General features: G+C 37.9%; 3 protein-coding genes, 1 non-coding gene and 1 pseudogene across 5 annotated transcripts; 3 read left to right on the top strand and 2 right to left on the bottom strand.

Moving 5' to 3' along the window:
- Positions 1-711: 711 nt before the first annotated feature.
- On the bottom strand, positions 712-2,590 carry LOC114722170 (BES1/BZR1 homolog protein 2). Its single transcript, XM_028908125.1, has 2 exons — positions 2,193-2,590; positions 712-1,638 (listed from the first exon to the last, which is right to left on the bottom strand). Exons 1-2 carry the CDS (start codon positions 2,415-2,417, stop codon positions 904-906), a joined length of 960 nt encoding a protein of 319 aa, XP_028763958.1. The 5' UTR covers positions 2,418-2,590; the 3' UTR covers positions 712-903.
- Positions 2,591-4,893: 2,303 nt separating this feature from the next.
- Positions 4,894-8,959, top strand: LOC114722172 (uncharacterized). 2 transcript variants are annotated; one of them, XM_028908128.1, is made up of 6 exons: positions 4,894-4,980; positions 5,085-5,259; positions 6,958-6,979; positions 7,084-7,409; positions 7,844-8,019; positions 8,248-8,959. In XM_028908128.1, the coding sequence occupies exons 2-6, from the start codon at positions 5,168-5,170 to the stop codon at positions 8,847-8,849; spliced, it is 1,218 nt and encodes a 405-aa protein (XP_028763961.1). In that variant the 5' UTR covers positions 4,894-4,980; positions 5,085-5,167; the 3' UTR covers positions 8,850-8,959. The 2 variants fall into 2 exon arrangements, with proteins under 2 accessions (XP_028763961.1, XP_028763960.1); XM_028908127.1 differs by having other exon boundaries at positions 6,786-7,409.
- A 1,635-nt stretch (positions 8,960-10,594) lies between these two features.
- On the bottom strand, positions 10,595-10,666 carry TRNAD-GUC (transfer RNA aspartic acid (anticodon GUC)). The gene has a single exon. It is a non-coding gene; the product is annotated as a tRNA-Asp (tRNA).
- Positions 10,667-12,429: 1,763 nt separating this feature from the next.
- Positions 12,430-14,344, top strand: LOC114722173 (UPF0496 protein At2g18630-like). Its single transcript, XM_028908129.1, has 2 exons — positions 12,430-12,687; positions 12,995-14,344. Exon 2 carries the CDS (start codon positions 13,020-13,022, stop codon positions 14,151-14,153), a length of 1,134 nt encoding a protein of 377 aa, XP_028763962.1. The 5' UTR covers positions 12,430-12,687; positions 12,995-13,019; the 3' UTR covers positions 14,154-14,344.
- Positions 14,345-17,915: 3,571 nt separating this feature from the next.
- On the top strand, positions 17,916-18,961 carry LOC114722171 (UPF0496 protein At2g18630-like; annotated as a pseudogene).
- Positions 18,962-19,244: the final 283 nt, after the last annotated feature.

Here is a 19,244-nt window from a genome sequence, read left to right on the forward strand (position 1 = left end):
TGTCGAGCGTGCTGATGTCCTTGGCTGCAACCACTTGGATATGAACATCACTTTCGAGCTGCTCTAACAACGATGACGATCATTAAACTTAATTACAAGCGACCTGTTAATTATACTATAGACCAAAATACAAGTAATTGGGTCTGACAGGCACAGGCGAGTCATCAGTTTGATAGAGCATACATGGCAAGCAAAAGTTGGCCAAACAAGGAGAAATGAAATCAACGACAACTCGACGGGGAAAAAAAATCCGCAGCCTGATAGTAAGACTATCACATCAGATTATGAAACGGTTGGCACAAAATGTGTCTGCCATGTTTGTCATAGACGCGGGGCAGTTTCAATGTGATTTAACTTCTACCAGATGGACGCTCTCCAGGGTTCTTAACACAGTTTCTCTGGATGCTATAAGACGCAGACTAGTTACAAATAGAAAGAAATATAAATGCAAAGACACATGACAGTAAACGAAATGAAATTGTGTTTGGATCGTTGGCATTACAACAGAAATTGATGACGAAAAGTAATAAAGCGAGACTTAAATATTGCAAATGGAGGCCAGGAGTAAATGCTCCGGTAAAGAAAATAGGCTGCCATTGGCGAGTTTTCCAATAATAATTCCATAGTTTACACATATGTCTCATCATATTGCAGTTTCTGGATATTCGACAACCCACCAAGTTTATGTAATTGCCCTGCCTGCCTGCTATGCCTCATCGGCTTTCTTTGTATAGATGGGTATTGTGGTATTTGTTGCCTCGTGAGACACATCAATTTTGTCTGAGACTTCATTTCGTCAAGCCAAACCCCCTTCACCTTCCGGCTATTCTCAAGGCTCAATTCATTTTTAGTTCAATCGAAAACATAACACATTTCGAAGCAGTATTCAGTTTGGTTTTAACTTTAAGCCTCTCCACACCCTAGAGTAAGCTCCAAATCATCCATTCCCACCTCCTGTACTATTATCTCGCCCTCCCACGGTTTGACTCTGCCGTTGTCAAACTCAAACCCTGATCCTCGCCCATTCTTTGCAGCTGGAGGTGGATTCCAATGCGTGCCTCCTCTCATATTTAAGCAATTCTGATGAGAAATTTGTTGTGCCACCGGTTTCATAAGATTAAATGTGGGTGAAGGAGGAGCAACAGAAGCCCCCGTTGCTGCCTGAAAACTGACCCATCGACCAGAGTTCACTGGAGGAGCATCGGACTCGTTACATTCTGGAATAGTCGAAGCTACAACATTGTGACGGCGGGTAGGACTTGATGGGGCGGAGGCAGCAAAAAGCGGGTCACGAAAGAATTTAAGAGAGCCATTGGAGGGAGACTCAAAATCTGATTTTCGCTTTGAGCTTCTAGAGGATGGAGAAGAAAGAGGAGGGGTTACAGGAGCGCTGTTAGATATCTTGAGAGGGGGTAGGTTCGAAGGAATAGACGCTATATTCTGAATGAATGGGAGCAGAAGCGAAGAGGGATTTCCATCAATGCGAGTGGGGCTAGGGAAGGAGGATGAAGACGGGCTAGCATGGTAGGAAGGCATAGGACTAGGGAATGATGAGGATTGTGGGCTTGGCTGTATGGAGGAACAAGCACTGATATTAGCTGAAGTTCCTCCATTCTCAGTGGGAGGTGGCCTGCATCCCTGTGTAAAATGCATATCTTAATTAGATGTTAAACAACAAGCTTCATAAACACCGTCCTAATTGAATTCACACCTCTGAAAGGAAAACTAAAGCGTAATGATAAACGACATGAATCCGAAAAGCATAAAAGTCGATTCTATGGGGAAAAATTAGCATGCTTAAGAGAATTAATGACGACTTATCTGATTAATTTTACTATGGTGAAATTCTACATAAACTAAGGTCATAACTCATTAACTGTGGCAGGATGGAAGCCCCTGAATGAATTTCATGTTCGATATTGAAAACAAGAACTCCTTGACAGCAATCTGGTCATTTTTCAATTTTCTCCAAATGAAACGAAACATTCGACATTAGTACCCCACGTAGTTCAGCAGCTCTGCTCTAGGTGGGAAAGGTCAAAAGGCAGGAAAAAAAGCGACATTGGAGGAAAACCTAAGCTACATGTAGATCCAGGGGATACCAGAGAAAGGAGTTCAAGTAATAATTTTAAAAGCAAATCTGCCGAGATCATAGGGGTACCGAGCAACAAAGGAAAGTGAAGGAAGCGAACCTTTCTATAGGTAGTTCCATCCTCCTCAACAATCCAACCAGCCTCAGCACAGAGAGCCTTTAAGACCTCGTTGTTGTCACAGTGCTTGGGAAGCTTATAGTTCCCCTGCGCTCTAAGGCCGGCATAGATCTGGGCAGCAATCGCCCTTCTGCGTCGTTCCCTCTTCTTGTTGTTTTCTCTCTCTTTCGAGGTGGGCATCCTCCCCGACGATCCTCCGCCTGTCATCGCTCCGGCCACTCTCAGCTTGCCAGATGGGGCCGGCTCTCAGTCTATAATTGTAACAGGGTTGCACGGGGCACTCTTCTCTCTCAATCAAAGACACGAGGACAGCGATTTATCCGTCCAGGTTTCTGCACAAGCAGGACGCGGCTTGCTTTTTAGATTCTTTGTTGGCACAATTTCTTTATTTTCCCCTCACTGGCAGGCGCATGAGGCGCAAATTTATTTTATTATTTCATCCAAAGTCTGGCTTTCCTCGTATAAAGCTCATAAAACCAAACTTCCACATTTTCTTTTCTCACCGCATCCGCAGATAACATATTTTATACTATCTCCGATCCTAATTATAAAATTTAATTGACTAATTTGAAGAGATTAAGAAAGTAAGTTAAGTTGTTATTTGTAATAAATAAATTTATCATTTTTAAAATATCCTTGCTAATTAAGTGTATTGGCTAGAACTATTATTACTAAAAATACTATCTTGGAAAAAAATGCATAAATATGATAGACAAAATGAATTGGGGTCTTATAATTAGGACCAAACTAAAAGTAAAATAAGATCTTATATTAAGAACTAGAGGTAGTATGCCGTTGTTTTTGCCTCCAGTATTAGTGAACTAAAAAAAGTATTCTTTTGTGCATCAGATACTACTATATTGATTGTAATAATCTAAGTGTTGGTAATATAATCAACGGGTTTAATAAAACTGGCTCTTTTACGATTGTAGTCGAGAAATGTGTCTGTTGGGAAAAGGGGAGAGAGAAGAAATGTCTATTTTTTTCTTTTCCAACAAACACAGATATCTTTCTATTAGAAACAAAAATAGGAAAAGAAAAGAAAAGTCGCCAGCGAAGCCCACAACTGTTAGGCCTACAAGAAAAAAAGAAACTTTTACCCCGCAAACAAGGGAGCGTCAGTGGGAACTGAAAAGAAGGAATAGGATTTTACATATGGTGCTCTAGAATGGATTTTACGATATGTCAATCTAATTACCATGGCTTGTATTTAATGAGCATTCATATCCACATTTATTATGATGTGGGCGAGCACACGGAACCAAATCCAAAAATAAGACGGGTCAAAGTGAGTGTTATTGCCGGAGGCTCGTCTTCATTCTTGATTGCAATTGGACTGACTGATGCTAAGCTCCCAAAAATAAGACGGGACAAAGTGAGGGTTATGAACAGAGTGGGTGAGGAAGAGATTCATATTGGAGACTAAGGGCCTGTTTGGGTACTCTGAAACGTGCAGAAGGAAAACGAGATCCTCCACATATTACTTCGTAATCCTAAAACACTTCAAACTGGTTTGGTTCTATCCAAACACTCCCTAAAGAGAGCGTCCCAAACAAACCAAATACGTGGAACGTGGGGACCACTGCGTCTGTCCTCTCCAGCCCTCTCCACGTGACTCGGGACCACCTCGGATGTCCAAACTCACTGTCTTCGCATGAACCCCGGACCAGGCCACCCCATCATTTTGCCCGCCCAAATTAGCTTTTCTGCGTAAAGGGCAACACACCAGGGCTGGGGCATGAGCCCACGTTTGTTGGCCCAAACAACCAAAATTCACGAACTAATCATTAACAAAAAATTATTGGTTGACAACGACGACATTGTTCATATTTGCGGTCTAAGTTACAAATTACGCATCATTTAAAAAAAAAAAAAGGTCCCAGCTTGGCAAAACAAAAGGTCCATCATTTAAATCTTGTAGATTAAATTATTTTCTGAGTAATGCTTAGACAAGCACTTATTTTTTTGCTGGTCAAAAAGAAAAAGACAAGCAATTATTTTTTTACTAACTTTAATATATACTAAAAAGTAATTTTATGTAAAAAACTGTGTGATTAGAAGAGAATGCAAACACACCCATATCATTAATAGAAAACAACTACTTGTATAAAAGACAAGTGTAACAGCGTTTACTCCTAAATAAATTAGTTTTTACCTCGGAAGCATTCTTTTAAATTCGGAGCACAATAATAAATTTTTTATTATAATTTCAATATTTTATATTTGTTTGCATGCCACTTCTTTCTTTATATTACCTCCGCTCCTAATATAAGAGTTAATTGACTAATAAGAAAATAAGTTAATGTAGATTTTATAATAAATAATTTGTCTTTTTTAAAATATTTACTGATTAAATTTATAACCAAAATTATTATTATTAAAAGAATTATTTAAAAAAAAGAATAAATATGAGTAATAAAATGAATTATAATTTTATATTTAAAATTAAAATAAAAATTAAATAAAATTTTATATTAGATATAGAAGGAGGTAAGATAATAAGAGTAGCACCTCGGACATGCAAAATTGAAATTTAAGAGGAATTAATTACGTGAGAGAAACAGTAACGTGGCCCGTAAATTGGACGTCCCCCATATGTGACTGCTCCGCAATATCAGAGTCATCGTCTTCAATATGACTGAAACAGGGAAACAGTACTGCACAGTACACACTTCTCCCTCCATTTTGGAAACTCAAGATGACATTGGATTTACGCTGCTTCTGTACCTGTTAACCGCTAGGGGGGCGCTGTCCACTTTTTTCTTTCATGGTGTCTACTCTCTGCTCTCTCCTCGCCGATTCTTCCATTTTCTATGCATATTTCCTTTTGTCGTTTTAATTATTTCTTGTTTTTTTAAATAATATTGCTGACAGTTTATGCGGTAAAGCGCCAAACTACAAGGTGGAGTGAGAGATCCGCCATTGACGCTGGATTTTGAAGCCACAAACTATTCCCGATGCATCTCACTCGGACTCCTAGACACCGTGGCGGCGCTTTTCTTCGATCCGTTCTTCCGATTTACGGTCTCAGACGTTCTGAAACCATGAAGTGAGTTTTCCTTGCAGTTTCAACTTCTCTGATTTCTCGACTCTCTCTCTCTCTCTGTTTCTTTTCTCCCCTCTTTTCAAAGAGAAATCATCTCGTTTATTTTCCATATCTGTGCTTGCTTATATCATACCTTCTCCTTTTTTTGTTTGACTCTCTGCTACATTTACACCTTTTGCTGTCCATAATCGTGCAGCCTTTCTACCCTTTCTTTGTTTCTATTCATGGCTTCAGCTTTTAAAATATGCGGACCTTTAACTCATTACCAACAAACAGAATCCAGTATTCAAGGGGATCATTTTACTAGATGCAGTGGGATCGAAAGAATTTTGTACCGACCCGGTGATAACGTTTGTTCAATTGAAAAACAAGTGTTTGGCCCAAGGTCAACGGGCAAAAGTTTAGCGCCTCCTCGCGGATTAAGTTTCTTCATACATTCTATATCATATATGTGGACCAATTAGTAGCTTTTATGCTATGAAATCTATAACCACGGGAAAGGCAACATCTGTTCATTCATGTCAATCTTTTATGTGGGGAGACTATCTTCATAAAAAGCTACGGTCTAGGGGAACAAGAAACGGTTCAATTCAAAGCATCAAATTAGAGCAACGAGACAATGTAGTCAGGAAAAGCAACTTCGTAATTCCCCAGTTTTCAACTGGTCTTTCTCTCCATTTACTCTGTTTTCTTAGGCCTGATAATCCATTTACTCTCCTCAAATTCCATGAAGAACAACTTTCTAGATCTCTTTCGATGGGGAAACCAGTTTGCTACCCTGAAGCCTAAGTTATTTAATTTCTGGCCTGGGATACCAATAATGGTTCAGACAGATATCGAGGTAGTAACTTTTAACTTCTGTAGCTATCAATTATCCTATTGGAGGTTTGGTCTTTTTCTGCTAAACTTCCCAAGAGTTCATTATTAGGGAATAATGAAAGTACCAATTTAAGGTTGAGGTGGCGTGACAACGTTTTCTTACATGTGACATTTATCAATCGTAATGTGCTAGAAAGAGAAAGGGATTCGTTCTTTTAAGTTAGCTTATGAAAATTTGTTTCTATTTTAGCAGTCTGTTACATGGAGTTCTTCAGTGGAACAAATGCCTCTTACGATAAAAAGCTTTCAAAGGACCAATCTCATTTGTTACAGTTGACAACAAAATTACTTATCCGATCATTTAGGGATATGACTACTGGCTATAGAGTTTGGAATAAACTAAGCTAAGACATAAAGTAGTTCAGTCGATTCACGCATTTGAAATTTTGCTGAACGGTTTTTTCCTTAAAATGATTTTCTATGAAAATGAGGTCCTAGTCCCGCAGTATACTACCTTAAACCTTTATCTAATTTTACATGTTGTTCTGTGATTTTCTCTATTTCTTTCTTTCGGTGCCTGATGCCAAACGTTGATATGTTGTAATAGGTTATTGGTGATTTTTCTTTCACTTTTTCTCTTATATTATGGGAGGTTTTTTTCGCTGCATTAACAGTAATTTTTACCTTGGCCATACTATACTTTTTAACAGAACAATACAGATTTTTGGTGTCTCCCTTTCTCTTATTCTGATCAACTTTGCTGCCATTATGGAGCGTGCTGATGAAAATCTCCTTCCATCTGTTTACAAAGAAGTTAGCGAAGCGTTTAATGCTGGACCATCTGATCTGGGCTACCTCACATTTATACGGAACTTTGTGCAGGGATTGTCATCTCCCTTGGCAGGTATACTTGTTCTAAATCATGATCGGCCTGCAATTCTCGCCATGGGAACTTTCTGCTGGGCTTTATCTACCGCTGCTGTGGGTGTTAGCCATGATTTTCTGCAGGTTGCATTCTGGAGGGCAGTAAATGGTTTTGGTTTGGCAATTGTGATTCCAGCCCTCCAATCCTTCATAGCTGACAGCTACAGTGATGCTGTGAGGGGAACTGGGTTTGGATTACTGAGCCTTATTGGTAATGTAGGAGGCATAGGAGGTGGTGTTTTGGCTACAGTCATGGCTGGGCAGCAATTTGGGGGCATACCAGGATGGCGATGTGCCTTCCTTTTAATGGCATCTTTGAGTGCATTAATTGGATTCTTGGTTTTAGTATATGTGGTTGATCCAAGAAAAAGAAATGTCACGGCTTCCGATGCGAGTCAGAGTTCAGATAGGTGATAACATTTTCAATTAACACTTAACAGTCTAATCCACCCATTTGGTCATATTACATTATGGTTGCGTTGACTGTTATCTTCATCATCGAATCCGTATTGATCCTTGGAAATTACATTTTAGATGACAGAATAATACTATGACAGTTAATATAGTTATATTTGTTGTAAAGTCAAGATGTAGAAGTGGAAGCCCGTGCCTCTGCATGAAAACTCTCACTTGTGGTACGAGCAATTGTTGGTAAAGTAAAATAGGACGCTCAAATGTATGTATCAGTACAAAAACTTGTTTAATTCATTTCATCTTATAAATCTGTCGTCTGTCTTGCTGTTTTCATCTCTACTACAATAAATATGCAGGCAACTAAATGCATCGCTTTTTTTTTAAAAAAAAAATTGTAATAATTGGTAAATCAGCTGCATGTCTGAGGCAGGGATGAACTTATGGAAAAGGGCAACGCTAGTGCAGCATCAATTTGGATGGAATCTTGGGCTGCGATGAAAGCTGTCATGAAAGTGCAAACATTTCAAATCATTGTTTTACAGGGTATTGTTGGGTCACTGCCATGGACTGCCATGGTATTCTTCACAATGTGGTTCGAACTAATAGGTGAGCACAAAAGCAACTTTATTACAATATCCTCGTCACATGTTTTAGGATCAAGTGCCTATTACTGCACCAGAATCTTAAGCTGTAAGAGTGTAACTATAGCTTCTTTTTGGAACTATAAAGCCAATGATTTACCTTACAAAATGAAACCTTTATCCTTTTTGGAAGCTTCACAATTCTTGAAAAGGTGACCCAACTAAAATGATGTATGTGATTACTTGATTGTAGGATTTGATCATAACAGCTCAGCAACACTCCTTAGTCTCTTTGCTATCGGATGTGCTGTGGGATCTTTTATAGGTGGATCAATAGCTGATAAGCTGTCTCGTGTATATCCTCATTCTGGGCGTATCATGTGTGCACAATTCAGTGCCTTTATGGGTATTCCATTCTCGTTGTTTCTTCTGAAGGTGATCCCTCAATCAGTAAGCAGCTTTGCCATTTTTGCCATCACTCTCTTGATAATGGGTCTATGTATAAGCTGGAATGCTACAGCCGCAAATGCTCCAATGTTCGCAGAAGTGGTCCCAGTAAAACACAGGACCATGATCTATGCGTTTGATCGTGCTTTTGAGGGATCATTTTCTTCAGTGGCAGCTCCCTTGGTAGGCATTCTTTCTGAGAAGATGTTTGGGTATGATTCTAAGTCTGTTGATTTTGCTAAAGGATCTGCTCCAGAGGCTCTTGCATTGTCCAAAGGCCTTCTTTCCATGATGGTCGTTCCATTTGGATTGTGTTGTTTGTGTTACACGCCATTATATTATATTTTTAAGCGAGACCGTGAGAAAGTTAGAATGCTCACCGTTTCGAAAGAGTCTGAGATGACATGAAAGAGTTTGTTTCTTTTAGTGAGCTGTGTTTCCTCCTTCCACTTGGTCTTATTTTGTTGTGATTCATAAATTTTTGTTGATGACAATTTGATGGCTCCTTTATAGTGAGGCTCACAAGATTTACCCAAAGACCCATTTAATGGATTCTTAGCGCATCAAAATATCCTCTCTTTTTTTGGGGGGGGGGGGGTTTGTGTTATTTCTTCTCTTTCATGACCTGTTTTTGCCCCCAAAATTTGAACATGTGAACAAGGGCCTGTTCCTCCTGTTCAATGATCTGCTTTTCTCCTGGCAATTTGAAAAAGATATGCGAACAAAAGAAATTATTAGACTCTGAGGGGCTAAAGTTGGATGACTATGTTCCCTAATTTTTTTCTTTTCTTTCTTCCCCAGAAAAAACATAGTGGAATACTGAATTGTGAAGATATCCAAATAACAATTTCATTGGATAACCTATCACAATGAATTTTATGATATCATGTTTCAAGTTCATATATTTGAAGAGCTTTGGTGAATAGAGCAGAATGTGGATAGGGTGAACGCCAGATTAAAAGTAGAATGTTGACAGAACCTTGAAGGCTCCCGCATCTCCGTAGAATGCTTACCAACGTAAATCCTAGATTTTACTGCAGCGTAGTTATGAAACTTCCAGAAGCACAAGAAGATACGTGTGTAACATAAAATTTAAGAGATACGATGATAATGTTCATTTATCTAATTTTTGTTTTGTGCCGGATGATTTTCCCGTAAAACAAGAGATACGAAATAAAAATTCGAACTAATAACTAGACGGGAGGAAAACCTTTGTGGAGACGCAGCTGTCCAGGCCAGCAGATTGCTTCTCAACAGATGTTCTCACTTACATTCTCTTGTAGCGCTGTCTCCTTTTTCATCGCTTTCTGCATTCTCTTAAACAGTATAATCGTAGTCCTACACTGGAAAAAACTAATCAATTCTTATCTCAACATACACTTTATAAAATACATGGAGTTATCTGGAGTTAAAAAGAGCATCTGAAAATGCAAATCAAGGAAATCAGAGATTATCATTCCAGGAGATAGGCAGGGTAAGCACACTGCCTGCTGTATACTGGCCAATAACTGTCCTTCAACTTAACAACTAATCGAAGCAAGCTTCTTTATGCACTTGACTTCACCCTTCTCTAGCATGAACCAGTTGATCGATTAAAAAAGTTGATCGATCGGAATGCCTCGACAGTAGGAAACACCATTCCAGGGTATTAAACAGGATACAGAATTTTGCTGTCAATAGTTTTAGATATATTCTTTATCTTTACTCTCGTTACGCAATACATTCAGCTTTCTTTAATCAGATCATCTTTAGAAAGAGAAGATTCAAGAATGGGATACGATCCCTTGTTCAATGAACAACACAATAACATGACGACAAATTACTGAATCTGCGTTTGATGAGGTGACGCGCACAGGATGACACGTGGTTTTGACAAGGAAGCAACATAAAAGAAGAAGAAATAGCGCTACGAATTCCAGTCCCCCAGGCCCTGAGCATGAAATCGAAGGATGGAACCGGATTGCATAAAGAAATAGACGCAGAAGAACCGACAAGTGGGAATAGAGTGCGAAACAATTTAATATGCGAAGAAAAGGAAAGGGGGAAGCGTAATCAAACGGAAGAAGCCCCAATCTCTGCCTCTTCAATTCTAATGCGAGAGAATGCCCCAGAATTTGCAGATTGCCGCAACACGATGAAGTGCAAAAAGACAGCGCCGTTGCCGGGGATCGAACCCGGGTCGCCCGCGTGACAGGCGGGAATACTCGCCACTATACTACAACGACATTGGCGTCTGTTTGCGAACGTAGTAATTAATTGTTGACTTTAAACTCTTCGTCAGCCAACCAAAACACGCTAACGATTTTGTGCTGCTTTGGAGCCTGTTTGGGACTCTGGCTAACATTCCAAATCAGAGTTTGGATTGTCAAACGGGGGGTAAAATTGATAAATTACGGTTTGAGAAAAAGTAAATTCATTCTGCTTCTAGTTTAAATTAAAGAGTATGATTATACCTGTCAGAGCAGATCTCAATATAATATAACTTTAATACCCCTTAATTATTTTTTTTATAAACATATTTAATCTTATATTTTATAAATATATATACAAATATTAATTAATTATTAATTATATTATCTTATATGTCATTAATTATGTTGGTAAAAAATATATTATTAACAATTTTATTCATTCAAATTAAAATATATTATTAAATCCATCTTTTGTGTGATTATCATATTAATTTATACTTTTTGTAGTAATTAGCACATGTAAAAAGTGATTCTGATGATAGCTATTCAAACACTCTCACTTTATCATAATTACTTTTTGACAAAATCTATTTTTTACAAAATCTATCGTCCAAGAATTTATTTTTCAGAAGTTATTTTCTAAACTATGGTTTGGTTTTATCCAAACACCCCCCAATCTATGCACAAATTGCTATGGTTAGGAAATGTTCTTTTATGAGTGAAAAACTGAAGATACTTAGAATTTAGACTTCTGGAAAATTCTCAGGTGTGGATTTGATACTCTTCTCATTTCTTTGTTTTTTTTTTACTTTATTCCTACTGTTAAAATCAGCCATTAAAATTTAATACTTCTCTAATCCTAAATATAAAACTTATTTTATAATATAAATTATACTATAAAATAACTTATATTTAGGATTGAAAGAGTATTTCAAAAATATTATTTTTTCATATGTTTATTTAGCCAATAGTTTTTTAATTAAAAAATTTATTTATTTTTATACAGTTTTATAATATTTATAAAGATATTAAATCACCATTATTCAATTTTTAATTCAAAAATAAAGATGAAACGAGGGTGAAAACAAGAGTGAGAAAGGATGAGTATATGATTAAAATTTAAAAAAAAATCATGGTTGAATATGTTTTGTGCACAAAATTTAAAGGATGAAAGGAAAAACATTAATTTTTCAAAGTTCTAGTTTTAAATTGATAAATAGATGTTATTAAATAGTAATCATAATATATTGAAGAATGTCCTCTAAATTCTTTTCTGTCGTTTTTCTTGCGTTTAACAAAAGTAAAAGCCCAAGGCCGAGTCGCCTTTGACTTTTGAGTTTGGAGGACCACAGCAACATGGCTGTTAGTCTCCGAAAAATCTTAAAAAAGAAGGTGATGAAAAATTTTGTTGAAATGGATAGAGTTAGCAATTTCGAAGAACTTTCAATTGTCTTAATTTAACCCATGGCTGGCATCACAGGTGTAAGACTGAATCAGTATCATATTTTGTTATTAGTGTTACGGGGTGATGTCATAGCCTTTTTATTATATATCGCATGCTTTCTAATTCTACCAGTATGGCAAGGACCTGGTAAAAAAAAAAATCAGTATGGCAAGGACAATGAGCCCAACTTTGACCATGGAGTTAATCAGAGAAGAGTGGGAAAAAAAAGTAAAAAACAAAGAAAGAAAAGCTGACGCGGGAAGCGCTTAGCCGCCAGTCAACGACTAAACATTGTCTCCTAGTTTTTTCCTTCCCCCTTGCTTGTCAGGCCAACTTCTTCCTCCCTCGAACTTTCCCAGTTTGCTGTCCCCACTCTCCACTTTAATACCAATTCTCAATCGGGATTTTATACTACCCCCTCTTTGACTCTCTTCCTTAGCATTGGCTTCCCAATCGGCTGCTTCGATTTAAGCATCAAGTCCCCGATTATCTTGATTTCTCCGTAATTGGGGATTTTCTTTCATCTCGGATTCCCACCGAAGTGGCTACTTGGCCTCGCTACCGCTGTTTTACTTCGATTCGCGGCTGTGAAATCTCATCTTAATTCCAGGTATTTTAAACCTTATAGCGATTTCACCTGCACCTTTTCATTTTGGCTGTTTCAGTTTACATCACCTTCGGATCGGTTCCCTAGATCTAGCCAAAGTTAAATCGTCTGTCCTTTTCATTTCTCCAGCTTCTCACAGATCCGAGTTGCCCCATCCTTGAAAAGATTATATTTTTGGGGGCATTTGCTGAAATTCGAGTCTATTCTTAGTTAATTTGAGGAAAAGAGAGGAGAAATTGAATCCGAATTTTACTTATTACGCGTCCCGTTCTACCTTAGAAGTTTGGTGTTATCTTTTTGTGCTTCGCAGCTCCCTATTCGCACCAAAATTCGTTATGATGGGAGGGCAGTCCAGCAAGACGAGTAAGGCTGATGTGCCTTTGGCTGTCAGATTGGGTACCAATTCCCAGTTCGCAGCTGACTTGAAGTCGTACGAAACTGCATGTGTGGCCGACCCGAACTTACAATCCTTCGACGCCTCCATTCAAGAGCGAACTAACAGGGTGATCAACTCACTTGCCAATGGGGTTCAGGTTCGCTCCTTATCTCTTGATTCTCTGAGAGAAGTGACTGATACTCTGCTAGAAAATCACGAGGAAGTGGTCAGAATCTTTCTGGCATGCAAGAACGATATAATGAAGAACGAAGACCTATCCTCCTTGGTTGACGAGTTTTTTGAAAATAGCCTCTTGACATTGGATTTCTGTAATGAACTTCATCAGTGCTTGAGACGGGCACGTGATAACCAGGTAATAATTAAGTCAGCGCTCAACCATTTTGCGGTAGAGGGCGAAAATGGAGTGGAAGGGGCGAGGTATGTAGAAACGTTGCAGCAACTGAAGAAATTTACCGACGCTGGAGACCCCTTCACGCAAGAGTTTTACTTGTTGTTTGAGTCGGTTTATGCTAAGCAGGTATCAATGTTGGAGAAACTGCAAGCCAGAAAGAGGAAGCTTGATAAGAAACTGAAATCCCTCAAGGCATGGAGGAGGGTGGCAAATGCCATTTTTTTGACCGCATTTGTTTCTGTGTTGATTTTCTCGGTGGTGGCAGCTGTTGTTGTTGCACCACCTATAGTAGCGGCTTTAGCTGGCGCATTGACTGTTCCAATAGGCTCAGTAGGAAAATGGTGTAATTCACTATTTCAGGGATATGAGAAAGCCGTGAAAAGCCAAAGGGAAGTGCTTAGCTCAATGGAGTTTCGTACCTATATCACATTACAGGACTTGGATAGCATTCGATCCCTGGTCAACAAATTGGAAATAAAGATTGGGTCAATGTTGCATAATGCTGATTTTGCTCTCAAGGATGAGGATGCTATGGAGCTTGCACTCGATGAGATCAAGAAGCAGATGGAACATTTTTCCGAGAGTATTGAGACTTTGAATGAGCATGCTGATAGATGTAGTCGGGAGATAAGGAAAGCTAGGACAGTGATTATACATAAGATAATCAAACCTCCACGTTGATAGTTCTTTGCTGTGTCTAGTGATGGCTTTTAATTTTTAGCTTACTATTCTGGACCATTTAAGACTTGCTGATTAAACACCTGGATTATTCATTGGGGTGCGTCAAAAGAAATACAGGGATGGTACTTGTGTATAACATTTCTGTGCTTGATGTGTATGGATCTCTTAAAGATATATATATTATATACATACATATTTATGCACACTGATTATCACAATTTTTGTACTTTTAAGAGTTTCCGGTTATTTTAGCAGCTTAACCCGTCAAAAGTATTCAATTCCCTGTGTGGGCAGATAGACTCAAACTTACTATAGGTTTCGACCCTCTGGCCATAGCCTCTCCCTCCCAGAGAAAGTTGAGGCTGCCTATGAAAAGTATTGAAAACATCACAAGGAATCTCTCTAGGGGGTTCTCATTTATTCTGCTGAAAAAGATTCTGGTTACCATCTGGTCCTCACATGCTGAACTCTCACTTTGAATCCTTCGTGGTTTGGGAATATGTTTGGCAGTCATTTTGTGATCAAGTTGCTACAGATTATTTGATTAATCATGTTTTGTTGGTTTTGATTTGGGGATTGGAATTTTGTTTTATTTTCTCAGTTGCTTGGATAATGGTTATGTGCATCCGGATTAGCTAAGTGATGGCAATGGCTAGCAACCGATTATTGAAGGAGACCCTGGTTTTCGTCTGCTGGAGGATGTTCTGCTTCGGCCTCTTAGGGCCTTCTACCTGTCCGTCCCAAAGCGGGAAGCCTAATGGTTGAGCTATATTATTGTGAAAAATAATTCTTTTCTTCTCAAAAGTAACATTAGAAAAAAAGAACTCTCAGGGGATTGTGGATGCCTCGAGGAACATTTTTGCGCTAGCTACTGATGTTAGGATTCGATGTGGGTCCATAAAAATGGTGTTTATGAACACACTTTTCCCTTAATATATTGCCCAAACAGCACTTACAGACAATGAACGTAAAATATCGTATTATCTTGGATCTAGGATGTACTCGTCATTTGATATATATATATACACATACTGTTACTCAATCCAACATCTCCCGAAATTATATTTTGCTTCCCAAAGCATCTGCTGGTCACACATATTAAATGAAAGTTAATGTGAAAGTTTTATGAATAAGACCAGTTTTTAATGCAAATGATAAAGATTTGTCTTAGAAAATCAACACCTATTTTTCATAAACGTTAATCTAACTTTTATATTTAAAATCAGAAAAAGAATATTTTTCAGCTTCTAGATTATTCTTCATTTCTTCACACTCTTTCGGTCTCGCACTGCCCAGATGGCGAGAGGTGATAACAATGGAGCATGAATTGGGGGCGGATTGGCAAATAATCTGGGTTTGAGAAAATATGTTAAAAAAGTGTTTAATGCGAAAGATTATTTGTTATTTGAAATTGGATAAACTTGCACGGCCATATAAAGGGAGGTAGTATTACACATCTATATAGGATTGTCTAATCTCATTTAACAAGAAATTACTCATACGATTTTTTTTTCAATTTCGTCTGAAAACCATCTAAGAAAGGCTTTGAATTTAACTCTAATTATTTTCTTTAATGAAAATGAAAAGAAAATTGAAGAGGTAGTTACTGTGAGATGAATAAAATTTTAGCACAGGATCACAATATTTGAAGTAAGACATAAAAAGTGTGTTACATTAAAAAAAAAAAAACCTTTGACCTGCTTAACGTAAAGTCTCCCAAAAACAATGGGAGTTTGATAAGAAGATTTTACCCTCTTTGATTTATTTGGCCACTGGCTAGTCATTAAAGTATGGTATTAAAATGGGTTGTATTCTTTGCGGACGGACCTCTTCATGCGTTTTGTTTAATTTCAAGAAAAGAAAACATGTTACTCCGTCCCTTTCAATAGTTTTTTATTAATCTTATGGGGTGATCGCATGCTTTCTAATTTCATGACGCAGACAATGGGTCTCAGGTCCCAAAAAACAAAGAAGAAGAGACAATGGGTCCAACTTTGACGTTGAGAGCAATCGGCCAGTCGGAGAGAGGATCCTTCTTCCCTCGAACTTTCCCGGGTTGCCGTCCCGGTGCCCCGCTGAAGCCCTGTTCTCAACTTTCTGATTGGGGAAAATTTTATCATAGCCCCTCTTTGACGCGTCCCACGGCGTGCTCAGCGTTTTGAGTGCGGAGCAGTGTGGGGCTTTTTTTTTTCTTTTCTTTTCGCTTTTTTCCCTTCCTGTTGATCAGAAGAAAAAAAATATACTACTTTTAATTTTTAATATAAAAATTTATTTGACTTATTTAATTTTAAATATAAGATTCTAATTCACTTTATCTTTCATATTTATTTATTTTTTAAGGTAGTTATTATAATAATAGTAGTTTTAACTAATACACTTGATTAGTAAGGATATCTTAGAAAAGATGATATCTATTATTACAAATAACTAATTTAAATAGTTTTTTTAATATACTCACATTAGTTAACTAGCTCTTATATTAAGAAACGGAGATAGTACTACTATATATTGAAATTATTTTTGGACTAAGTTTCATCTAATACTCTAAAATATTTTTCACGTGTATTCAATAAAAATAGTGGATGTATCTAAAAAAATAATTTTAAAGTGTTGGATGAATCACAAAATATTTTTAGATATCAAATACATTTGACAAGTATTTCAAGATGATGGATAAACAAAAAATTATTTCTAGAATGCTGAACTTGCCTGAAAAATAATTTGAGATGATGGATAATTGTATCAAAAAACACTTTAAGATGTGTGACATATCTAAAAAAATATTTCAGCCTGCTAGATGAAATATAATATCTCAGGATAATAAATATATGTAAAAAAATATTTTAGGGTATTAGATAAAAATTAGGGAGAATGACAGAAAAAGAAATTACAAATTATAAATCCCAAATTAGATTTGGTAACAGAATTTTATTTGATATTGACAAGTTTGAATTTGCAAATTATAACAGATTTTTGTTAATATTTCTTATTTGGTATTTACAAAATCCCAAGGTTTTTTTTTGTCATTCTCCCTAAAAGTTAAACCAAAAATAATTTAATGCATTTTTTTTAATAAAGCATTTTTTTAAATAAAGAAGGTAAAAAAAAAAAGCAGGGGTAAAAGCAAAAAAAAAAAACTAAGGTCGCACGCTGCTCGGCACTAAAAAAGCCAGCGTTTTGGGCACAAAAAAAAAAAAAAAAAAAAACTAAGTCGCGAGCACGGAAACGCGGACGCTTGACGCTTGACGCGCTGACTCCATCCTTAGACTGGCTTCCAAATAAGTTGCTTCTCTTTAAGCACCAAGTCCCAGCTTATCAAGATTTCTCCGTAACTGGGGACTTCTGTTCATCTCGGATTCCCACCTTAGCAGCTACTTGGCCTCGTTACCCTGCTTTGCTTCAATTCGCGGAGTGAAATTGCCTCTTAATTCCAGGGTATTTTTAAACAATATAGCGATTTCACTTGTACCTTTCAATTAAGATTACCTTCCGATCTGTTCCTTAGATCTAGCCAAAGTTAAATCGTCTATCCTTCTTATTTCTCAAGCTTCTCGCACATCCGAGTCTCTCCGTCCTTGAAAAGTTCACATTTTTGGGGCATTTGCTGACATTCGAGTCTATTACTAGTTAATTTGAGGGAGAGAGAAAGAGAGAGGAGGAAGTGAATCCGAATTTTAATTTTACGCATTTCGTTCTGCCTTAGAAGTTGAGTGTTATATTTTTGTGCTTCGCAGCTCCCTATTCGCGCCAAAATTCGTTATGATGGGAGGGCAGTCCAGCAAGACGAGTGAGGCTGATGTGCTTTGGCTATCAGAACGGGTACCGATTCCCAGTTCGCGGCTGACTTGAACTCGTACGAAACTGCATGTGTGGCCGACCCGAACTTACAATCCTTCGACGCCTCCATTCAAGAGCGAACTAACAGGGTGATCAACTCGCTTGCCAATGGGGTTCAGGTTCGCTCGTTATCTATTGATTCTCTGAGAGAAGCGACTGCTGCTCTGTTAGAAAATCACGAAGAAGTAGCCAGAATCTTTCTGGCATGCAAGAATGATATATTAAAGAACAAAGACCTCTCCTCCTGGTTGACGAATTTTTTGAAAATAGCCTCTTGACATTGGATTTCTGTATTAAACTTCGTGAGTGCTTGAGCCAGGCACGTGATAACCAGGTAATAATTAAGTCAGCGCTCAACCATTTTGAGGTAGAGGTCGAAAATGGAGTGGAAGGGGGTGAGATATGTAGAGACATTGCAGCAACTGAAGAAATTTACCGACGCTGGAGACCCCTTCACGAAAGAGTTTTACTTATTGTTTGAGTCGGTTTATGCTAAGCAGGTATCAATGTTGGAGAAACTGCAAGCCAGAAAGAGGACACTTGATAAGAAACTGAAATCCCTCAAGACATGGAGGAGGGTGTCAAATGCCCATTTTTTTAACTGCATCCGTTTCTGTGTTGATTTTCTCGGTGGTGGCTGTTGCCATTGCTGCACCACCTATTGTAACAGCTTGGCTGGTGCATTGGCTGTTCCAATAGGCTCAGTAGGAAAATGGTTAATTCACTATTTCAGGGATTTGGAGAAAGCCGTGAGAAGCCAAAGAGGAGTACTCAGCTCAATGGAGTTTCGTACCTATATCACATTACAGGACTTGGATAGCATTCGATCCCTGGTCAACAGATTGGAAATAAAGATTGAGTCATTGTTGCACAATGCTGATTTTGCCCTCAAGGATGAGGACGCTGTGCAGCTTGCAGTCGATGAGATCAAGAACAGATGGAACATTTTGCCGAGAGTATTGAGACTTTGAATGACCATGTTCTTAGATGCGGTAAGCAGATAACAGAAGCCAGGGCCGTGGTCATACTAAAGATAATCGAACCTCCACGTTGATAGTTCTTTGCTGTGTTTATTGATGACTTTGTATTGTTAGCTTACTATTCTGGATTATAAAGTGAGGTGCCTCAGAAGGAAATACAGGGATGCTACTTGTGTATAACATTTCTACACTTGATATGTAACTATAGGATCTTTCGAGAATGTGTGCGCGTATATATACATAGAGACGCGCATATTTATTATCACAGTTTGTA

Source organism: Neltuma alba, unplaced genomic scaffold, assembly GCF_004799145.2.
Source record: "Neltuma alba isolate B1F8T4 unplaced genomic scaffold, ASM479914v2 tig00012085_pilon, whole genome shotgun sequence".
NCBI classification, from domain to species: domain Eukaryota; kingdom Viridiplantae; phylum Streptophyta; class Magnoliopsida; order Fabales; family Fabaceae; genus Neltuma; species Neltuma alba.

What these genes read in the sequence shown, in the direction of transcription:
- LOC114722170 (XM_028908125.1), bottom strand. Translation starts at nt 2,417, where the DNA reads ATGACAGGCGGAGGATCGTCGGGGAGGATGCCCACCTCGAAAGAGAGA. An exon ending in ATGGAACTACCTATAGAAAG is followed by an intron (nt 1,639 to 2,192) that starts GTTCGCTTCCTT and finishes CATTTTACACAG; the next exon opens with GGATGCAGGCCACCTCCCAC.
- LOC114722173 (XM_028908129.1), top strand. Translation starts at nt 13,020, where the DNA reads ATGATGGGAGGGCAGTCCAGCAAGACGAGTAAGGCTGATGTGCCTTTG.
- LOC114722172 (XM_028908127.1), top strand. Translation starts at nt 5,168, where the DNA reads ATGCATCTCACTCGGACTCCTAGACACCGTGGCGGCGCTTTTCTTCGA. An exon ending in GCGAGTCAGAGTTCAGATAG is followed by an intron (nt 7,410 to 7,843) that starts GTGATAACATTT and finishes TGTCTGAGGCAG; the next exon opens with GGATGAACTTATGGAAAAGG. An exon ending in AATGTGGTTCGAACTAATAG is followed by an intron (nt 8,020 to 8,247) that starts GTGAGCACAAAA and finishes ACTTGATTGTAG; the next exon opens with GATTTGATCATAACAGCTCA.